Source organism: Arvicola amphibius, chromosome 7 (genome assembly GCF_903992535.2).
Source record: "Arvicola amphibius chromosome 7, mArvAmp1.2, whole genome shotgun sequence".
Lineage (NCBI taxonomy): Eukaryota > Metazoa > Chordata > Mammalia > Rodentia > Cricetidae > Arvicola > Arvicola amphibius.
The window spans coordinates 122,608,463-122,630,547 of record NC_052053.1 but is presented as its reverse complement, the minus strand read 5'-3'; the positions used below and the strand labels follow the sequence as shown (position 1 = coordinate 122,630,547).

The 22,085-nt window shown below is 39.8% G+C and overlaps 1 protein-coding gene across 4 annotated transcripts in view; it reads right to left on the bottom strand.

The window, feature by feature from the left end:
• Hectd1 (HECT domain E3 ubiquitin protein ligase 1) overlaps positions 1 to 22,085 on the bottom strand; it is a 91,732-nt gene that overhangs the window by 44,992 nt on the left and 24,655 nt on the right. For all 4 annotated transcript variants that reach the window (XM_038335702.1, XM_038335704.1, XM_038335705.1 and 1 more), the window contains exons 3-16: positions 21,208 to 21,442; positions 19,348 to 19,575; positions 18,164 to 18,445; positions 17,798 to 18,068; positions 16,494 to 16,570; positions 16,314 to 16,412; positions 14,052 to 14,166; positions 13,195 to 13,369; positions 9,478 to 9,616; positions 9,155 to 9,325; positions 5,107 to 5,329; positions 4,150 to 4,413; positions 3,970 to 4,046; positions 360 to 494 (exon numbers count right to left, since the gene is read on the bottom strand). In XM_038335702.1, the coding sequence (XP_038191630.1) occupies positions 360 to 494; positions 3,970 to 4,046; positions 4,150 to 4,413; positions 5,107 to 5,329; positions 9,155 to 9,325; positions 9,478 to 9,616; positions 13,195 to 13,369; positions 14,052 to 14,166; positions 16,314 to 16,412; positions 16,494 to 16,570; positions 17,798 to 18,068; positions 18,164 to 18,445; positions 19,348 to 19,575; positions 21,208 to 21,442 (2,491 nt within the window). The remainder of the gene's footprint in view (positions 1 to 359; positions 495 to 3,969; positions 4,047 to 4,149; positions 4,414 to 5,106; positions 5,330 to 9,154; positions 9,326 to 9,477; positions 9,617 to 13,194; positions 13,370 to 14,051; positions 14,167 to 16,313; positions 16,413 to 16,493; positions 16,571 to 17,797; positions 18,069 to 18,163; positions 18,446 to 19,347; positions 19,576 to 21,207; positions 21,443 to 22,085) is intronic.

Sequence of the window (22,085 nt, the reverse complement as noted above, 5' to 3'; positions counted from 1 at the left end):
CTATCATGAATCATGCAGGAATAGTTGATCTCAAAAAGAAAAAAGGTAAGTCAGGCATGGTGGTGTAGGCCAGTAATCTCAGCACTGGGGAGCCCGTGGTCAGAGGACCTCCTAAAGGTTGATGCAGCCAGGACAGCCAGGGATACACAGAAAAGACCTTGCCTCAAAATATAGAAAGCAGGGGCCAGAGAGACCCAGGTTCATCTCCTAGTATACACATGGTAGCTTATAGCCATCTTTAGCACCAGATCAAGGGGTCTTCATGCTTTCTTCGGGCACTGTGTGCACCAAACACAACAGACATATACATGTAGAAGAAACAAACAAATAAAACAAAATCTGAAAAAAGTTCAACATACATGTCTATTTGTATGAAGCTCCCAAGATGATTCTAACTGTGTTGCTATATTTCTAAGTGTTACCACTACTCCACGAGGCATGCTTTCAACAGCTTTAAAGTGGTCATCATACAAATCTCGAGCCATAGTTCGTACCTATCAAAGTAAGCAAAGGAATTATAAATTCACCATAACTATCTTTACCAACTCTTCTGCTCATTCTCTACCTACCTACCTACCTACCTACCTACCTACCTACCTACCTACCTATCATCTATCATCAGTAAATAAGACTGTTGAAGCTATGGGTATGTAGCTCAGCAATCTGCCCAACACGAATACACAAAGTTCATTCTCCACCATCACCACAAAAAGGTAACAAAAGAGTTCTGTCCTACATCAACTCCTACATTGTCATTATTCTCACTCACGGGCTCTAATTGCTGAAAAGATAGATCATATTTTTTAAAGGTTTACTAAAGTAACTTTAAAATGTCCAAAGTACCCTTTCTTTTCAAAATAAAAGTAGCTTATTCATGGTTAACCAATTAAAAATACAAATAACACCACTCCCTCACTGCAAAAGGGAAAATCAAACCACTTATGATTCTAACAACCAAAGCTTACCTTTTAAACATTCTGGGATATAACAGACTTTTAAATATTACTCACCTATCATACATATTATACTTACAAATAAATTAAATTTACAGACTTTACCATGAGAAGAAAAGCTGTCAGCAGCGTATTAATGATTTATCATTGAAGTTAAAATGAAATTACCTGAGAGAACAACAAATACTATGGCGGCCTGATAAATTTTAGTGCATGACACTATTCACAAATGTTACACTGTTGGTTGGGTGGTGGTGGGGCACGCCTTTAGTCCTAGCACTCAGGAAGCAGAGGCAGACGGATCTCTGCCTCTGGGTCTACAGAGTGAGTTCCAGGACAGGCTCCAAAGCTACACAGAGAAAATCTGTCTCAAAAACAAAACAAAACAAAACAAACCCAAATGCTATACTGTTGAACTTTTTTTCTTTTTCAAGACAGGGTTTCTCGAGACAGGGTTTTCTTTGTGTATCCCTGGCTGCTCTGGAACTAGCTCTGTAGACCAAGTTGGCCTTGAGCCCATAGAGATCCACTTTCCTCTGCCTCCTGAGCGCTGGGATTAAAAGTGTGCACCACCTCCATCTGGCGATGATGCACAGTTTTAGAGATTATATAAATTATTTTAATGAAACAAATGTTTATTTGTCCAATTAACTAATGCAAATTTATAATTTGCATTTTAATCATGACTCTAATGAAACATAAAACAAAATATCTTCAAGTACTTCCAGTACTGAAAAGATGCTCAGAGATCAAGAGCACAAAATGCTCTTGCAGAGAACCTGACTTTGGCTCCCAGCACTGACACTGGACAGCTCCGTGGGATCTGACGCTTTCCTGTGGCCTCCATGAGAATCCACACCACACACAGGTGGTACACGCATGCACACAAATGCACACACATACTAAATATATCCCTGTTTTTCCCCCCCAAGACAAATGTGTCTGTGTGGCCTTACGTAGCTTCAGATTCACAGAGATCCACATGTCTCGGCCTGCTGAGTAGAGATTAAGGGCTTGGACCAACACACCAGGCTTAAAGACCTTAGAGGAAATTAATAACACCTTTCTATTTCATTTTGGTGTGAATTTCTACATTAAAATTTAGCAAGACCTATGATTACACCACCTCAAACAATATTAATAATTTAATAATAAATTCGAGGTTAGAACTAATAGTTAAAATTACCTTTGCTTATAAGAAATATATTTTGAAACATACTGTTGGTACATTCTGCTAAATATATATATTTCATAGGCATGGCGATGGTATGAAATCAACAAATCACATAAACTGTCTTTTAATAGAAACACAAAAATAAGATCCCATGTGCCAATTCAAACACATCTGTAGATAATGAATGCTGTAGTCATTTCAAATTCCACTTAGTCTAATAGCTATCTTGAGTCACATTTTTCCCCCTCCCTAGACAGAGTCTAACTACATAGTCCTGGGTGTCCTGGAACCCTCAAAGAGGGACTAAAAGTGTAAGACATGACTCCCTGTAAGATATTTCTTTCCGAGGTGTTTCAAATATATTCTGAATTGAAAGGAGTATCTGACTTTATGCTCTTTTAAAAAACACATACAATCCCAGCTCTCGGAAGACAGAGGCAGGTAGAGGCCAGTCTGGTAAAGCTACAGAGAAATTCTGCCTCGAGAAACCAAAAACACATGCAGAAGCAACCAAAAATGATTCACATAGCTATAGAGGATCCCTATTTATTTATCCATTGAAATGTGTGTGTGTGTGCGCGCGCACACCACTGCCCTGCAAAACTCGGTTATATTTTTTAAGTTCCTTTCCCTACTCATAAATAGCTACAAACACTATATTTTAACAGTATTTTCTGGGCCAGGCATACTGGCACATGCCTTTAAATCTAGCATGTAGGAAGGCAGAGGCAGGCTAATCTTTGAGGGTTGAGTCCAGTCTGGTTTACACAGTGAGTTCCAAGTCAACCACATAGTAAAACTTATCTCTAAAGAAGTAAAAACTATTCTGTATCATGTATCTGTCACTAGAAAATGTTCAATCTGAGACTATTTTAATTTCCTTTTTAAATATGCCAAGTGCAAGAGCTGGTAAGCTAACAGTTATACTGGCCTTATTTTACTTACTGATTTTTGTGGTACTGAGGACTGAACCCAAGACTTCACATGTAGCAGGCAAGCACTTTATTACCGAGCTATCCCCAACCTTCTTTTTACTCAGATGGAGTCTCACAAAGTTGCACAGGTGGCATAAAACACATTCTAAAGCCCAGGCATGCCTTGAATTTGTCAATCTTCCTGCTTCAGCCTCCTGAGTTATAGAACCACACCACTAGACTTTACAACTAGCCATGCTTTCAAAGAACAATACATATCTGATAAACAGAATATTAATACTATGGGTTTTTAACACGATAATGCTTGCTTTCGGTGGTCTGGGCTTGTTTTGTGGGTGGCGCTGGGAACCGGGTACGTGAGTGCTCTACACTATACTCGTGGACTCTTTGGCACTAACGTCCTACGTTCAGCCATTATATCAAGCACTAAAACTATCTGAATCCAGAACCACCATCACGAAGTATTAAATCAGGATTAGGAAGTAAAATGATCATCTTTTAGTTTATCACTTAGCGTGGGTGTGCATGCGTGTACTGTAGAGCTCATGTGGAGGAGACAACATTTGGGACTTGAGACTTTCCTTCCAGTGTCTGAGTTTCCCAGGCTGTTAGGTTCGGCAGCTAACACCCTTACCCACTGGGCCATCTCCCTGGCCTAAAAAATTAAAAAATATTTAAACACTGAAGTTTCACTCTTTTTCCCCATTCCAATTTCCATTGGTTTTAATGTTGGTGCATATATACAAATATTGTGCAAATAATTAACAAGGGGAAAAGGCCTAACTAAAAATGTTCTCTTTGGGAATCTTAAATTACATGTTTAATCTTCCCAGTGCTATCAGCTGCTCCTCAAGTTTCCACTGAGCATAAGGGGGGCGGGGGAGAGAAACACGCTGTACAGATATACCTTTTGCTTTGTTTTTTCCAGCTTGGATTTTAATTTTCTGCCTCTTTTGCCAGTCCAGCCAGTCACAAACTCTGAACCTGAGGGAGGGAGGCAAACGATGTCAGAGAACACGGGATGCACTGTATGACACTCCCACATCTGAGCTTACTCTCACCACAGGGCTCGCGCAGCCACACTTACCCAGAGACGTTTCTGCAGTAAATGAATGTTTAGTTCCTCTGTTAGATTCAAATACAAAACCAGGCAAATCTTCTTTTAGTATTGTAGCTTGCTGACCGTCAGAGTTATGGATAGCAATTTCTCCTTCTTTCAAACACGTCACTGACCAGTTCCCTACGCTGAGCTTGGTGGGCCCTGGTGCGGACAGTACGGGCTGACTGGAAGTGGACGGCTTCACTTGGCCTCGGGCTCTTTGTAACTTCTCTAAGAACTCACTTCTGCTTTCTGTAAAGACAAAAGACTTGTTTATTAAAAATCTACCCTTTCAAATAGACCAGATTATTGAAATGCAATTTTTATAAAGAACTAATAGAGTTTTATTCTTCAGATTCCTCTGACTGGTCTGACCTATATAGGCGTGCAGGCTTGAAGCAACTCTACAGATGTTTTTATTTTTAATTACAAATGAGGCTTCTGAGAAAAGATACAATGAGCCATCTATACACCTATGCAATTTATGCAATTTACTATTTCTTAACAAAAAAAAAAAGCTTTACCTAAGACCAACTAGATTAAAAGTAGCTACAATGTTGTTCCTTGTCACATTAAAAAAAAAAAAAAAAAAAGGGTTATTTGTGAGTTGGGTGTAGGGGTGGCAAACAACTTTAATCTCAGCACTCTGAGGGCAGAGGCCAAGTAGGGATCTCTGAGTTCAAGGCTAGCCTGGTCCACAGAGTGAATTCCAGGACAGTTATGAGGTATTTTCATCGTACATTTTTTTTTCTTTGAAGCAGGACCTTTAGATAGCCTATCTATCTATCTAATTGCCTCCAATTCCCAGTACTAGGATTACAGACATATAGTGCCATTCCCAGATATAGTACAGTAATTTTCTCTATTAAAAAGAAATTCCTGATACAGGGACAAGCCTATGAGTTAAACTATAAACCAAATCCTTTAGCTGGAACAAAGTCTTACCTGAACTATCCGATCCACCTTCAGGACTGCCACTGGAATACATGGTGGCAAGTTTTCCATCCAGGATGAATCTGAACCATCCATTACTGCCATTAGAGAGTTCCAAAGCTGCAGCATCACTCCAAATGTATAGGCAGTCCCTTCCCCTAATTATTGACCAGTCTCTCCAGTGGTATGGTTTACCTTGCTGCAATTCTTTAGCATCTTCCTGCGGTTCATCTTCCTAAATGTGTGGAATGAGCCAATAAAATGTGGGAAATAATTTCATTTCAAATATCCACAAATACTTAAAAAACATGAAGATGAACCTGATTTATAATTAAGACATATTTACTTGCATGTAGACATATACTGTAAAAACTAATCATCAATTAAGTAAATATTAAATGTTTTAAAATAATAATCATGTAAATTATATTATATCCAGGTATGGTGGTAAAAGTCAGTTGATTAGAGGTTTATATTAACACTCTGGGGCCTGGGTAAACTCACTACATCTCTAGCCTGCCGACCTGAAGAAGCTTAGATGAAGTAATGATACATAAACTGTGATATAACAGAATCACCACACAAGTTTTTTAAATAAAATTCCTTGGATAAAGAAAATGTGATATACACATACACGCTGGTGTATTACTTAGCTATTAAAATTAAAAGAACATGGAAAACAGTAGAGGACAGAGTATGTCAAGCGCACTAAGTGCTCTCGCTCCTAGGAAAGTTAGTGAGTCCCTGGAAGAAAAGGATAAGAGTGGCCTCCAAAGGACAGAGGGGAGAGGGACTGGGAACACTGTCAAGTTGAGCAATAAGTACCACAATACAGGAAGTTGTTCTTCTACAGCACAGAAGGGTCAAAAGAAGAGCCTAAAGGGTCACAGGATACACAAATGCCCAGTGTTTGAGGTAGAAATGCTAATCACCCCAATTTGATCATCTCACACTGCATACACTAATCATTTTTATCATGCTATATCCAACAACATATAATTCTGTGCTAGTAAAAATTGAAAATAAATGAAAGTGAATTCTAAGACCCAATTCTTAGGTAAATAAAATGTATTATTTGGACAATGGGTCTCATGTAACGACAACTGACCTCAACTCTAGGTATCTAAGAGTGACCATAAACTCCTGGTTAAGAAAATTTTCTAGGAACTGAAATAAAACAAACTTGTAACCACTTTTTATTATAGCCTAGGCGCCGTAAGTTTTTATTAACATTTGAAAAACAAGAACAGGCTGCTGAAATGGCTCAGCAGGCAAAGGTTCTTGTTGCTATGCCTGACAACCTGCAGCCCACGTGGTGGTGGAAGAGAGCCAACTTCTGAAAGTTGTCCTGACTCCAGACGTTAGTGTCCACGTTCAAATGAGCACACCAAACACATAAATAAATTAACGCTAAGAAAATGAAAACTGGGACTACTGTCAGATATGTGACACACTTGGGAGCAGAAGCAGGAAGGTACATAAGGACAGCTTACGTTATAGACAAAGTTCAAAGCCAGCCTGAGCTACATCCTGAGATGAAGACATCAGGGGCTGAGGGTCAGTGAGGAGGTGCAGTGGGTAAAGGCTTGTTGCCAAGACTGACACCCTGAGTTCAATTGCTGAACCCACATGGTAGATAGAAGGCACTCCCTCTCGTTCCCTCAAAGTAAGAAGAAAAAGGCAACAAAATTGTAAAGTTCTCAAGGACCTGGGAACTAAATGGAATATGTGCTATTTCAAAAACTACTCCATGTTGTGAATAACTTTTTGTACGCTGTGAAGAAGTGTAATTCTGACTGGTTCAACAAAAAGGTGAAGGGCCAATAGCTAGGCAGGATTTCCAGACACAGAGGATGCTGGGAAGAAGAAGGGCAGAGACAAGGAGACGGAAAGCAGGGTGGACAATGCACAGATGAGTTAAAGGAGCCTAGAGGCAGTGCATAGATAAACAGAAATGGGTTATAAGTTATAAGACCGAGCTAAAAACTGTAGTGAGGGGCTGCGGGCAGGCCTGCTTTTCATCCTGCCCGGCTCCCAGCCACCGGCTAGCTTATGCCCCAAAACAATTACACGGAAACTGTATTCTTTTAAATACTGCCTGGCCCATTATTTTCAGCCTCTTACTCACATCTTGCTTTAACCCATTTCTAATAATCTGTGTAGCACCACAAAGTGGTGCCTTACCGGGAAGTTTCTAGCGTACATCCATCTTGAGCTGGAGCTTCATCGCGTCTCTCCCTGAGGAGAGGCATGGCGGTCTGTCTAACTTAGGAGAGGCGTGGCATCTGACTGAGCCATCTACCTCACTTCCTTCTTCCTGTTCTGTCTACTCCACCCACCTAAGGGCCGGTCTATCAGATGGGCCAGGCAGTTTCTTTATTAATTATCCAATGAAATCATCAGATAGATAGAAGACACACCTACAAAAAACAAGCCTAAGCTATTGACTAAGCTCTCATAATTAATAATACATCTCCCTGTGGTGATTTGGGAGCTGACTGGCAGGGCAGAGAAAGACTACAACTGAAAACCAAGCACCCTTCTCCATCTCTACCAACCGCCAGCAAGCTCTATTCCTAACATTTACTGGAAAGTTACTGCATGAATAACAACAGTACTAACATTATTTGTTAATGGCAGGATATGGATTATTTTCTTCTTGGGTTTTTTTTGGGGTTTTTTGTTGTTGGTTTGCTGTTGTTGGTTTTTCCCCAAGGCAGAGTTTCTCTGTGTAGCTTTGGGGCCTGTCCTAGAACTCACTCTGTAGACCAGTCTGGCTTCAAACCTACAGAGATTGCCTGCCACTGCCTCCCGGACTGCAAGGACTAAAGGTGCACTGTCTGGCTGGATTACAATTGACAGAGAATCGACAGTTTATTAATTCTAGATGGTGGCCATAAAAAGTACCATGTTCAAGCCGGGCAGTGGCGGCCCAGGCCTTTAATCCCAGCACTTGGGAGGCAGAGACAGGTGGATCTCTTGTGATTTCAAAACTAGCCTGGTCTACAAGAGCTAGCTCCAGGACAGACTTCAAAGCTACAGAGAAAGCCTATCTTGAAAAACCCAACAACAAAAAATACCACGTTCAATCCCTGAGGTTTCTTTCTTTCTTTCCTTCCTTCCGTTGGGGTGGGGGTGCTGTGAACTGAACCTAGCCAGGGTCTTAGACAAGTTAAGTCCATGTCCTGTATTCTGAACCCCATCTACAGTTTCTTCCATTGAAGGAACTGGTCAAAACACCCTTACCATCTTTTTAAAATCAGTAAGTGTGCTGAACGCCATTCAAAAATGGGGGGAAGACGAGAGATAATGAAAACAATGTTATTAAGGACAGAATTTGAACGTTGTCTTTCTTTTAAACATTAGTTGTGTAAAGGATTTGCTTTTCAACAAGTGCTGGGGACCCAATTCCACACCTCATACGTTCTAGGCAAGTGCTATACTCAGCCCATACTCAGCAATGGAAGAGAATATGCTGGGTATTTTGGTAGAGTAGGTATAAATAGAGAGCTGTGTGATGTTTAGTCTTGAATATTTTGTTTCGTTTTGTTTTTTTGAGACAAGGTTTCTCTGTGTAGCCTCGGTTGTCCTGGCATTCACTCTGTAAACCAGGCTTGCCTCTGCCTCCCAAGCGCTCGGATTAAAGGCATGCAGAATCTAATATTTTTTAAATGTACATATGCAGTCTAGATGTGGTGGCTTGTGCCTCTAACTTCAGGAATTGGTAGGTAGAGTTCAGGTTCACCATCAACTACGCAGAGAATTAAGAGAATTGGAGGCTATGTGAGATCCTGTCTCCAAAAAAAAATTATACACACGTAAATATCTATGAAAATGATAAAGCAAATGTGGCAAAATGTTAACAACTAAAGAATTCTGATATTCTTTAACTACACTGGGAACCTTGTCCTACATTTAAATTTTAACAAAAACTTTATAAAAGGAAACTGACCAAAATGATACATTATTATTTTTATATTGCAATTATAAAAACCATCCTAAGTTAAACGTAATTTCCCTAAACAAACCCTGTTATCATATCAAGATGAGGATCACTCACTTTTTCTGGTTTCGATTCCTCTTCGTTCTCATCATCAGAAGAAGGGCCTGCCAAAGCTGATACTTTGCTAATTACACCAAGCCTGGCCAGCTGATCTAAAAAAATATCACCACCTTTATCTACCAAATCCCTTATGATCTGCAAAGCTAGCAAGTGGCCGTCATCGTCATCCTGGGGAGGAAAAAGAGGAGCACATGAGAGCAGCGCCGGCGGAGAACATGCAAATCATCCCGCCTCCTAGTGGACACTACTGTGGGCTGAACGAGAGAATGCTGACAGCTACAGACAAGTCTCCAAAGGAATCACAGATATGAGAAACGAACCTCTTGATCAAGCACAGTTGCAGTGATTTCCACTAGTGTTGTGGGCAAATTGTGACCAACGTCAGAATCACAGACTTCTTTTAGCAGTGCTTCAGAGCAAAAATGAATCATTTTTCGAATCAGAGCAAGACTGGCTTTCCTTAAGAAGGGAAGAAAGAATTTATGAAACCAAAAAAGCTCAAATTAGATAAATATTCAGTCATGCATTAGTAAAAGCTTAAGTGTCCAACAATTTTATAAGCACTAATGAAAAGCATAAACTTAAGAATACCAAAAACTTAAGACTATGCTATTACAATAGTTTATGTTTACTGTTTAGGTAATATATTATGCTAATCAAAAATAATCACCCCACTCGGGAGGCAGAGGCAGGCGGATCTCTGAGTTCGAGGCCAGCCTGGTCTACAAGAGCTAGTTCCAGGACAGGCTCTAGAAACTACAGGGAAACCCTGTCTCGAAAAACCAAAAAAAAAAAAAAAAAAAAAAAAAAAAAAAAAAAAAATAATCACCCCTAATAATCTTGTTAAATACTATTCTATATTACATTTAATCAGCTTGGCTACTGGCACAACATGTTAACCTTAGAAAAAGGAGGTAAAAAGCCTGAAAATACTTTTTTTTCTCTGTGTCTCTGTCTCTCTCTCTCTCTCTCTGTCTCTCACACACACTGACCCATTATGAGGCAGGAATTACTTCACATAATTTAAAACATTACAACTCTTTTAAACCATACACAAACCACATGAAGTAGGTTTTATTATCTCAGTTTTATAAAGTCTAAGAACACATAAATAACAATTCGCTTCTCTGTTGGCATACTATATTTTTATAAATATACATAAATATTTTATATTTATAAACATCCCATTTAACAATATTTTATAAGTTAAGTTCATTTAAAAGTATTTTTCTATTACATTAAAAGTAGCATTTTGGGGGCAGGAGAGATGGCTCAGAGGTTAAGAGCACTGCCTGCTCTTCCAAAGGTCCTGAGTTCAATTCCCAGCAACCACATGGTGGCTGACAACCATCTGTAATGGGGTCTGGTGCCCTCTTCTGGCCTTCAGGCATACACACAGACAGAATATTGTATATATAATAAATAAATATTAAAAAAAAAAGTAGCATCTTGGAGCTGGAGAGATGGCTCAGAGGTTAAGAGCACTGACTGCTCTTCCAGAGGCCACAGGTTCAATTCCCAGTACCCACACGGCCACTTAAAACTATCTGTAACTCCAAGATCTGACAATCTCACACAGACAAACATAGGCAAAACACCAATGCACATAAAATAAAAATATATTTTAAAAAAATAGCATCATTTTGGGGAAAACATTTTTTTTTTTTAAATACAGAGAGATTTCTTCATCTAAGCACTTAAAACACTTCTATGGAGCCAAGCGGTGGTGGCACACACCTTTAATCACAACACTCCGGAGGCAGAGGCAGGCAGATCTCTGTGAGTTCGAAGCCAGCCTGGTCTACAAGAGCTAGTTCCAGGACAGGCTTCAAAGCTACAGAGAAACCCTATCTTAAAAGAAAAATAAATAAATTAAAATAAAAACCAACCAAACAAACAAAACCACTTGTATGGACTGAGTATGCGTGAGGACAGCCTCCATGTTTGCAAACTGATTTTAAAGGCCAGGAAGCCAGGTGTGATGGTTCACACCTACAGTTGTAGCACGCAGAAGTTCAAGGCAAGAGGACTGCAAATTGGAGACTAGCCTGGGCAGCACGAAGTTATGAAGCTTCGGTGCAGAGAAGGACACTGTCATTTTAGTGAAGAGGTGGTCTAGAGAAAGGGAAGACTACTTTGCCAGCCATACATGACAGGGTTAATATCTAGAACATACAAAACAAGAAAGTCTAAACATGAAGAAAAAACTCAATTAAAAATTTGAGTATGGACTTGTCTATATGGTTCTAAAAACATCAAAAACCAAATGCCCATGTGGACATGTTAAAGGGGTAGCATCGATTCAGTGCTGACAGAAGTGCTAACTATGCACAGCATGGCAGTTCCTCAGGAGCTGGAAAAAGATCCATCAGACGAGCTAGCTGTACCATATCTGTGGAAAAAAACCAAAGGACTCATATCCTACTCTAGAGATATCATGCTCATCCATGTTTACGGCTGTTCTAAACTGTACACATGTCCATCAAACTGGTGAGTGGATAATGAAAATGTGGGACACAAACAATAGACTATTGTTCAGATGCCCCTCCCCCAGTGAAATTCACAGGTAAGGCATGCAACTCTCAGCAATCATTACGAGTAACATAATCCTGACCCAAAAAGACACATGACACGTGTGTTCTCATTTGTGGACACGAGCTTGAAGACTATTAACTTTCACACATTGTCTCTTAAACTAGAAACCAAGAGTGGAGGTGAAAAATCTTTACCCCAGCCCTAGAGGGAAGATGTATGTGATGGGAGAAAGAGTTGTGTGTGTATGTGTGTGTGTGTGCGTGTGTGAGACACTACTTTAACTGTATAAAGAGATATATATGTGTATGACTACTTTAACTGTTTAAAGAGATGTGTGGGTGAGTATATGTGTGTGACTACTTTAACTATTTAAAGGTGTGTTTCTGTGTGTGTGACTAATTTAACTTTATAAAGTGTGTGTGGGAGGGTGTTTGTGTGTGACTACTTCAACTGTATAAAGAGGTGTGTGTCTGTGTGTGTATGTGAGTGAGAGAGAGAGAGACTGCTTTAACTTTATAAAGAAGTGTGTTTGTGTGTGTGTAACTAATTTAACTGTATAACGAGGTATGTGTGTTTTTGTGACTATTTTAATTGTATAAAGAGGTGGGGGGTATGTGTGGTGGATGACTACTTTATCTGTGTAACGATGTGCTGCATTTGCTTAGGTTGCAGAATACTACTTTAACTATGTAAGGGTGTGTTGTGTTTGTTTACACTGCATTTGTTTAATCCTGTAAAGATGTGCTGCTGTTTACCTTGCCTGTTTAAGGCACCTGATTGGTCTAATAAAAAGCTGAATGGCCGGGCGGTGGTGGCACACGCCTTTAATCCCAGCACTCGGGAGGCAGAGGCAGGCGGATCTCTGTGAGTTCGAGACCAGCCTGGTCTACAAGAGCTAGTTCCAGGACAGGCTCCAAAGCCACAGAGAAACCCTGTCTCGAAAAACCAAAAAAAAAAAAAGCTGAATGGCCAAAGGCTAGGCATAGATGGATAGGCAGGGCTGGGCTGGCAGGCAGAGAGAATAAGAACAAGAGAGTTAGAGGAGATAATAATGGAAAAAGAGAAGACACCCAGGGCCAGTCAGGCAGTAACCAACCAGTCAACTAAACATGGAGTAGACATACAAAAGCAAAGAAAAGGTAAAGCCCCTAGGTAAAACATAGATACACAGAAACAGCTTACGTATAAGAGCTAACAAGAAACAACATAAATTAAGGCTGAGCATTCATAACTAATATTAAGTCAGGGTTGGTGACCCAAAAGAAAGCCAGCAGATCTCTGAGAGTTCAGGGTCAGCCTGGTCTACATACTGAGTTCTAGATTAGTTGGGGCTATACAGTGAGACCATATTTTAAAATATAAAATAAAATAAACCAGAAAAGATGATACTCCCACTTCTAACCTAATTTATATTTACTATATTTTTTTAAGACAAATGCCAGATCCTTCTCAAAAACAAGATATAATCATAGCATCAGAGAATTTAAGCATAGTATGAATACCTTATTGAAGGCAACATAGTCTGCTGGAACGTCTGTGCAAACACAGGTAATAACCTCTTCAAGTATATTGGTGCCATTTCTGGGTCTCCTCTGGGCTCATTACATTCTTCGTCATCTTTACTTGTGTCTTTCTTTTTCTTGTCATCCCCTTTATTGACTGGACACATCCAATCACCTATGAAGCATTATTTTTTAAAATGTGTTTTGAAATACAATGTCTTTCAAGGAAAAAAATGTTAATACATACTCATTTCAAACTAAAATTACCTAGGGAACAATGTTCAATTCTCAGCACTGCAAACTAAAGAGTCCTACCTACTCTGAAAATTTCAAAATAATCAAATCATTCTAGTTACACAGCTTCTAATTATTCTTTATATGACAACCCCAAATCTTTTAAATTTAGATTTTTTTTTTCCATTCTGAACTTATACAACTAGTCTGAAGAACATAGAAAAGGGCCCAGTGGAATGACTTTGTTTAAGAGCATGTATTGCTCTTTCAGAGGACCTGAGCCCAGTCCCCAGGATTCATGTCAGGCAGCTCACAACCAGCTATAACGTCAGCTCCAGGGGATCTCATTTCTGGCTTCCACAGGCTCTGCATTCACATGCACAGACACATAAACATTCACATCATTAAAAATTAATAAGATTTTTTAAGGGCACAGAACAATAAGATGTCGAAGGTTTATCCACTGTTTGCACACACACACACACACACACACACACACACACACACACAAAATGCAGAGTTATTTGGCTTTCTAAGAATGGTTTATTTCTATGCTGTTATACGTCTGTGGAGGGGAAGCTGAACACATACGTAGAAGGCCTAGGACAGCACACACAGCTCACCTGGAGACTGCAGAATAGCTACTACTTCACTGTGGCCTCTCTCTCGAGCTTTATCCAATGGTGTTTTCCCGTCTTCATCTCTTAGATCCGGATTTGCACCATGCCGTAAAAGAGTCTTATGAAGAAAAGTGTTTAATTTAAATTCAGCAGCATTTCTTATATTATTCAGCTCTATAGCTGAAAGGTTTTCCATACGCTGGAGAGATGGCTAAGCAACACTTACTAGGTACGGTTCCCACAATAACATGTGGCTCATAACCACCTGTAATCTGGTTGCAGAGATCCTATTGATCTTCTGACCTACAACAGCTCCTGAAAACAGGTGGGACATACATACATACACTCAAGCACACACAGACATATAAAATAAAATAAAGTAATTTTTTTAAATATTTATTTATTCTGTATACAATATTCTGTATATGTGTACATGCTTGCAGGCCAGAAGAGGGCACCAGACCCCATTACAGATGGTTGTGAGCCACCATGTGGTTGCTTGGAATTGAACTCAGGACCTTTGGAAGAGCAGGCAATTCTCTTAACCTCTGAGCCATCTCTCCAGCCCCTAAAATAAAATAATTTTTAAAGGCTTCCCAGAACTGGGCAGTGGTAGCACATGCCTTTAATCTCAGCATTTGGGAGGCAGGAGGACCTCTCAGTTTGAGGCCAGACTGGTCTACAAAGTAAGTTCGAGGACAGTGAGGGATAGTCATAAAAACCCAGTCTCAAAACAAACAAATAAGATAAAAAGCTTCCCAGAATTAATCTTACAGATACTAATACAAACCTCACTCTGTACCTATTCCTTTAAAGACTGATATCCATATCTCAAAACCATACATACATAAATTTCACTTGATTATTGACTACCCCTCAAATAAGCTGTATTGAAATCTGAATCTGTCACACTCCCTCTTTCCTCCCGTTTTTTGACTTTAACAGAAGTACTACTCGGTCTATGTCCTGGCCATCAATCTCACAATACAATGTCAATTACCAATTCTTCGACCAAAAATACATCAAGATTTGTCCCTTTCCTCTATTCCTATTAAACATTTTATAACCTCAAGATTATTTAATCATAATGCTCAAACACTTTTTTTGATGACAGAATCAATACAATTTAAAAACACCTCAAACAGAGCTGGCACCAAATGTTCTACGCTAGGTTTGATACCCAGAAGGGGAGTGAAGGGGGGAGTCGGGGGGAAGGATTCTCTCTAAAACAAAAACTCTGTTTTGCTTATTGACTGTTACCAGTATCAGGAGAGGCCTGGCTCTCTCTAAAATCTAGCCAGTTCAAATTGCCAGACTGAGCTGGAAGAGACCAGCTCTCTAGTGAGACAGTAACTCCTGAACACAGTAACACCAGCGATCCCTCGAGCACCTAAGATGCACCGACTATTACACTGACCAGCGTGTGTTGTCTTTTCCTAATTCTCCCAACAGTCCGGACAGTATTACAACTGCTCTACAGACAAACTTAAGAACAGCCGTTTTTATACATGGGCTGACAGCTGAATCCAGCTACACCTGACCTTTCATTATGCCACATTATTTCACAATCAACAGACTAGAGTCCCCATCACATACCTGATATGAACACTTTTATTCGATCTGTTTTTTAATGGTTTATTATTATGTTAAGTATTTGGGCATTTTGCCTATATGTATATCTGTGCACCATGAGTACACATGATGCCTGAGGACGCTGTCAGATCACCTGGTACCAGAGACACAGATGGTTGTAGCAGCCACATGGGTGTTGAGAAATTGAACCCAACTCCACTGGAAGAGCAGCCAATGCTAACTGCTGAGCCATCTCTCCAGCTCATGAATTTCAGCTTCTCAAAGTATTCAAAGGAATCTCAAAAGTGGAAAATACTATAATATTTTTGCTTAAGAAACACTGCAAACAATTTTTAAAAACTAATTAAAACCAGTTATTCTGGAAAATTGGAGAAATCGATGTAGATAGCATAGAAGTATAAACTTACCACAAAGAAATTTTTTGTCATTCTAATTTCTGAATCATATAGTTGTTAAAAATTCATGCTTCAACAGCATGGGGCTGGTAAGATGGCTCAATGGGGAAAGAGGCTTGCCACCAAAACTAGTGACCTGAGTTCAGCCTCTGACTGGCCTGATGGAACATAGAGAACTGTCTTCTGACCAATATACATGCCATCACATGCACATGCAGACTGACAGTCACACACACACAGCACAAGATAACAATATTTTGAAAACCCTGGCTTTTACCTTTGCTACTTGGGGTCTTCCAAAACATGCAGCATAGTGTAATGATGATGATCTTTGGCCTCTATTAACATCAGCACCTCTCTCACAAAGAAATTCTACCTGGAATATGATAAAGAACCACAAAGTTGCTCTATTAATCCTTCAACACTGAAACTCAAACACTACCTTTTACTGGCTTACCATTTCCTGAGTTCCAAACGCAGAGGCCCAGTTTAACAGAGTCTGACCCACATCATCCATAAAATTTACTTCAAAGGCTGAAAGTTGAAAAAACAGAAAATCTTTTGTTTTTAAGGCCAATAAAATACTCAACTTTTCTAAAGTTTAATCAACTCTGATTGCTATGAATATTTTATTAAGTACAGAGATAAGATTTTTACATATTTGAGTCCAGTATAAAGCAATAAATAAGCAGAAAACCTAAGTTCAACTAAGAAGAAGTATTATAAAAAGGTTAAATCAGTCCAGGTATGGGAGTACGCACCTACAGCCCCACACCATGAGGCAGAGGCAAGAGAACCACTGGGAGTTTAAGCTGGTTTAGTCTACACTGCCAAGTTTTAGGCTAGTCAGAGTTGCAGAGTAAAACTGCTGAGAAATGGGGAGGATGGAGGCACTGAATCACTGAACGATTACATGGTTTTAAACATTAAAAACAAACATGAAATAAGGATGGAAAAATAGCATGACTCCTTTGAGAAGCTCACATCTACCTGTGCATGCATCTTACTTTCTTCTTGGGCACCCTTCACTTAACCTTAGTACTTAAAATCTATATTAAAATTCCATAATAAAAGCTAGAGAGAAGATGCAGAAAGAGTTCTTGTTGTACTTGCTAAACACCAAGGTTCATTCCCAGCACTTACAGAGTGGCTCACAACTACCTAGAACTCCAGTTCTAAGGAATCCAATTCTGACCTCTAAGTGCACCAGTGCACATACATACATGAAGGCAAATAAACACCCACACACATAATAAAAATGAATAAATTAAAAGAACTGATCAGGAATCTTACTTTCAGATTATAAAGTGGGTAAATTCCAACTTTATAGACACTCAACTTCCTCAGTGAACATGTGCTCAAAACACTACTGTGCACCAGGCAGTAACTGCACAGCTACATATGGGGGAGAGGAAGACTATTTAAACAGTCAGCAAGCTAAGCATCTTGCCCAAAAACTATAAACTAGAAATGGCCTATGGTTCCTTATCTCATGGCATTTATTTATTTATTCATTCATTTCTGTGTTTTGTTTTGAGATAGAGTTTCTCTATGTTTTTATTGTTTGTTTGCTTGGTGGTTTTTTGTTTGTTTGTTTGTTTTGTTTTGTTTTGAGACAGCCTGTCTTGGAACTAGCTCCGTAGACCAGGCTGGCCGCGAACTCACAGAGATCTGCCTTCCTCGGCTCTCAAGAACCAGGATTAAAAGGCATTGCCACCACACTTGGCTATGGTTTTTATTTTTAAGAGAAAAATGTCTGACCTCCTGTGTCAATTGCATCTATGAGTGCATCAGTATCTTTACTTCGAATACAGTCTATAAGCTGCCGATGAGAGCGTTCCCCAGAACTATCCAATCTCCGCAGTCCTGGGATTCTGCCCGTAGATCCAGCACTAGACTTGGGTAAGGCCTTTCGTCCTTCAAATAATAGCACCAAGAGGAGGTCAACCAGACGCATGGTATCAAGCACACATCTTTCATCACCCTGCAATGCACTTTCAATTGAGTCTGGAAGTTCTGATCTCAGAAGATCCTAAAAAGAGAATGGAGAAAAACATGTAATATTTGCATTATACAAAATGACATTTTCTGAAAGGATAAAAAGCAAGGCATCAGAAGCATTCTTACATGTGTGACTAGTGGAGAGCCTCTGCAAAGTGTTGAGAGAAGACTGACAATCGTCGACACCTGGTTACTCAACTTGGAATCTGCAGTTGTAGAGGGGGCTCCCGTGGTGCTGCGGCCTGGTTTGCATGCTGAAGATGGTCCTGACACGGCACCACCAGCAGCTGCCATTCGTGACAACAGTTCTTCAGTTAACCCATGCTTGGCCAAGGGAGCCGGATCCACTCCACGACGAGTAAACCGGTCAGCTAGTGATGCAAAACAGCGCAGAGCTCCATCTGAAACCTAACAGTGCAGAAGCAAAGTAAGTAACACATCCTCCAGAGAGCTAGCATCAAGTCATTTCCATACAAACACCAAATGGAAAGCAGCTAGGGCAAAGAGATACTTTATCTGAAGTATCTAAACTTGAATGGCAGTTCCACCTTCCCTTCATCTCATGATCTGAGAAAGGTATGTACCTGTCCAAAGGCCTGTGTCCTCATCTGCAAAACAGTGTAATAATGCTCCCATAACCCATCTGTCTGCTCAAATGAGGTAGGGCATATAAAGGAGGTAAACAGACAGTAAATACTCTGAAATATAAATTGTTATTATGTACAAATTTGCCAATATGACTGCAGGTGAGGTAATATCTAAATAGAAAAAAAGGCATGAAAACTATTTTTATTTTTTAAAGTATAGCAATTCAACAAAACCTTATAAATAATATTATATAAATACTAGGTTACTTTACTTTGGTAAGATCTAGCCTACTGTTTTCAGTAAATACTGTACTAAGTCAACAAAATGTTACTGAATACAAGTACAGCTATAAAAACGGCTACCTCTGTAACATTTAAATTTTAGTAAATATATCATTCTCATAATTAAACAGGTTTGTTTTGTTGGTTTTATGACAATGTCTCGTTGTGTGACCTTGTCTGGCCTGGGAACATGGCATGTAGACAAGGCCAGTCAAACTCCGAGATCTGCTTGTCTCTTTTTTCTGAGTGTTTAGGATTAATGGTCTGGACCACAGCACCCACCTTAAAACACATTTTATTGTCCTTCCAAAACTTATGGTGTAGAAATATTAGATAAGTAAGCCAAGTGAAAACCTCAAATTTTAAAGTACTACAGTTCTAAAGAGGGAACATTATCAAATTCTTTCTGAAAACTCAGCGACTACAATACAATTTACTTACCTGATGGTCTTCATGTTTTAACAAACTAGACAGAGACTCTACACAAATTTCTAAAGAAGAATCCTGAGGTTCCATTTTGCCACAGAGTCGTGAGACCACAGCCATCGCAGAGTGTAAGGTGTCTTTATGAACCAGGTGTCCGCTGTCACGAATGAAGGTAAGAACACAATTCAAACCCCCAGCCTCAAAGACCGCTCCTGACTCACGAGTGCATATCAGTTCCAACACCTACAACAGTGACACAAAATTAACAGAGGAAGGCAACGCTGACTGTAGCTTGTCAGCTTCACAGAGAGCAGAACAGACTCCAAATGTAAAAGCGACATTCCAAACAGTGAAGTGAAGCAGTGAAATTCAATTTTCTATCAACCCAATATATAGAAAGCCTTATAAATGCAACCTATAATCAATGAAAAATAACTGATATAAGTCAGGTGGGGTGGTGCAAGCCTGTCATGCCAGCACTTGGGAAGCTCAGGCAGAAGGATTGGGAACTCAAAACCATTCTTGGCTGCACAGTAAGGACAATGCTAACCTATGCTATGTGGGGAAAAGAGAGAAAAGAATGAAATGGTCAATAAAATCAAACCTCACTCACCAGGATCCGCGTTTAGAGCTGTAAAGAGGTGATGTCATGTGACCTTGTCCTGGCTGTTTTCAGGAGAGTTACACAAACACAGCCCTGATTTCAGTGCTCTTAGAAAGTACACCTGTTGCTACTCTTTCTAGGAGCTGGCTACTCTAGGAAGATAGCTGAATTGGAATCAACAGTCAAACAAGGGTCTCAGGCTTTCTTTGGTCACTGTTTTTCTATTACCAGTAATAGGAGTTTACAATATACACCTTTCAACGCTACAAAATACGAATTACGTGACAAGAAACAGCATGCATGGCAAACCCCACAAATAAAGCTTTCTAAAGGAAGTTAAAGGCAAGTAGGACTCTGATTTTGAGGCCAGCTGGGGCTACATAGTAAGACCCTATTTTCAAAACAATCAAAAAAAGAAAAAAATAAAATCAATCAGTCAAATCTAAAATGTAGAACATTATAAAACATAATGGTCTACATAGAAAGATCCTGACTCAAAAATATAAAATAAAACAATATAATATAAACACGCTCACTAAATATTTCTAATAAACTACTGACTTGGTACTGGTGTGTGTGTGTCTGTGTGTGTATACACATGCTCACACAAGTGCAGGTACTCATGGAGATCAGAAGAATTAGGTCCTCCTAGAACAAGAGTTGTGAAGGGCTATAAGACACCCAGTGTGGGTGCTAGGAACAAACTCAGGTTCTCTGCAAGAGCAGCAAGTTCTCTAAATTGCTAAGCCAGCTCTGGAGCCCCTAAAACAGTTTACTCTAGAGATGATAGCAAAATAGCTAAGTCCATGGGTCCTAAAACCAGACTTCTAAGCTTTAAATCTTGGCAGGGTCACCACCACCTGCTCAGTGTACTGATTTTTTTGCATATGTAAAATAGATACGATGTTAGTGGCAACACCTACAGAACTATCCTGATGAGTGCTTAGAAGACTGCCTGTACAGGGTGGTACTGTTGTAGGTCATGGTGAACTCTGTCACTATCTGTATACACAGAAGCATGCTCTGGGCAGAAGCATGAAGAGCTTCTCTCAAGCTAAGTGACTACCGGAACTGAACAGCAGGAAGCAGAACAGGCAAGCATCTCACCCCACAGCTGTCATCCAGAGGTTTCATCCCCAGCTCTTCCAGGGCTCTGGTACCACCTGACTGTCAATTCTAATGCCCTTCACCACTCTCAAAAGAATGGTGACTTATTTCTACTTTCTCAGTGAAACAGTTTTTATTCTCCAAATGATATAAGTAATATTTACCTTTACACATTGTTCAGCTAAATCTCGGCTGGTCCTGTTGTTAAGTTCAACCACCACCAAACGATTACAAAGTGCTTTTATAGCTCCGTCTACTCCTACAATCCTTCGGGTGCATTCTGCAGACACATCCAGGTAGTATGTTATGGCTCGGGCTGTCACCTCCAACACATTGTCTGGGGCACTCTCATCGAGAAAGATTTTGCAGAGAGCTGGTAGAAAAGTACGAGGGGGACATCTGTAGTGGAAGACAGCATAATATGATTAGGATCACCAAACAAGATATTAACACTATGCATAATTTTATATGTAAATATGTGGTATTTCCACAGTTTCTGTTTCCACTATAATACTCACACACAAATTTCATCACCATGCAAATAGCAAGTACTTACAGCAACAGCACTAATTTGAAACCCTACTCTCCTCCAATAGTTAAGTATTCCCTGTTCCTTACATCTAATAAAACCAGTACACACCATAGTTAATGTCTCTATTTCAAGACCAGGTACTAGTTCACGGTCTTTTTAATGACATTCATTGTTTACTGGTACAGCTCAGGAGTAGAGGGTCAGAGGACCACATGTGGAATCAACTCTTGCCTCCCACTGTGTGTGTCCAGGGGATCAAACAGAGGTCACCAGCCTGATAGCAAGCACCATTCCCTCTCCACCATCCCACTCGCCACAGTCATGATCTAGATGGCCAGGCACAGCAGGAAACAGCAGCTCTGCAGTCTCTCTAAGCCTATCTGTTCATGTGTAAAGCAAAGACAGTATAGAAATGACATCTTACATGGTTATCATAAAGGAGAAATTAAAGCTATTTCAGCACCTGGCCCATAATAAACAAATACTATCTCTCTTCCCCTCTTTGAATAG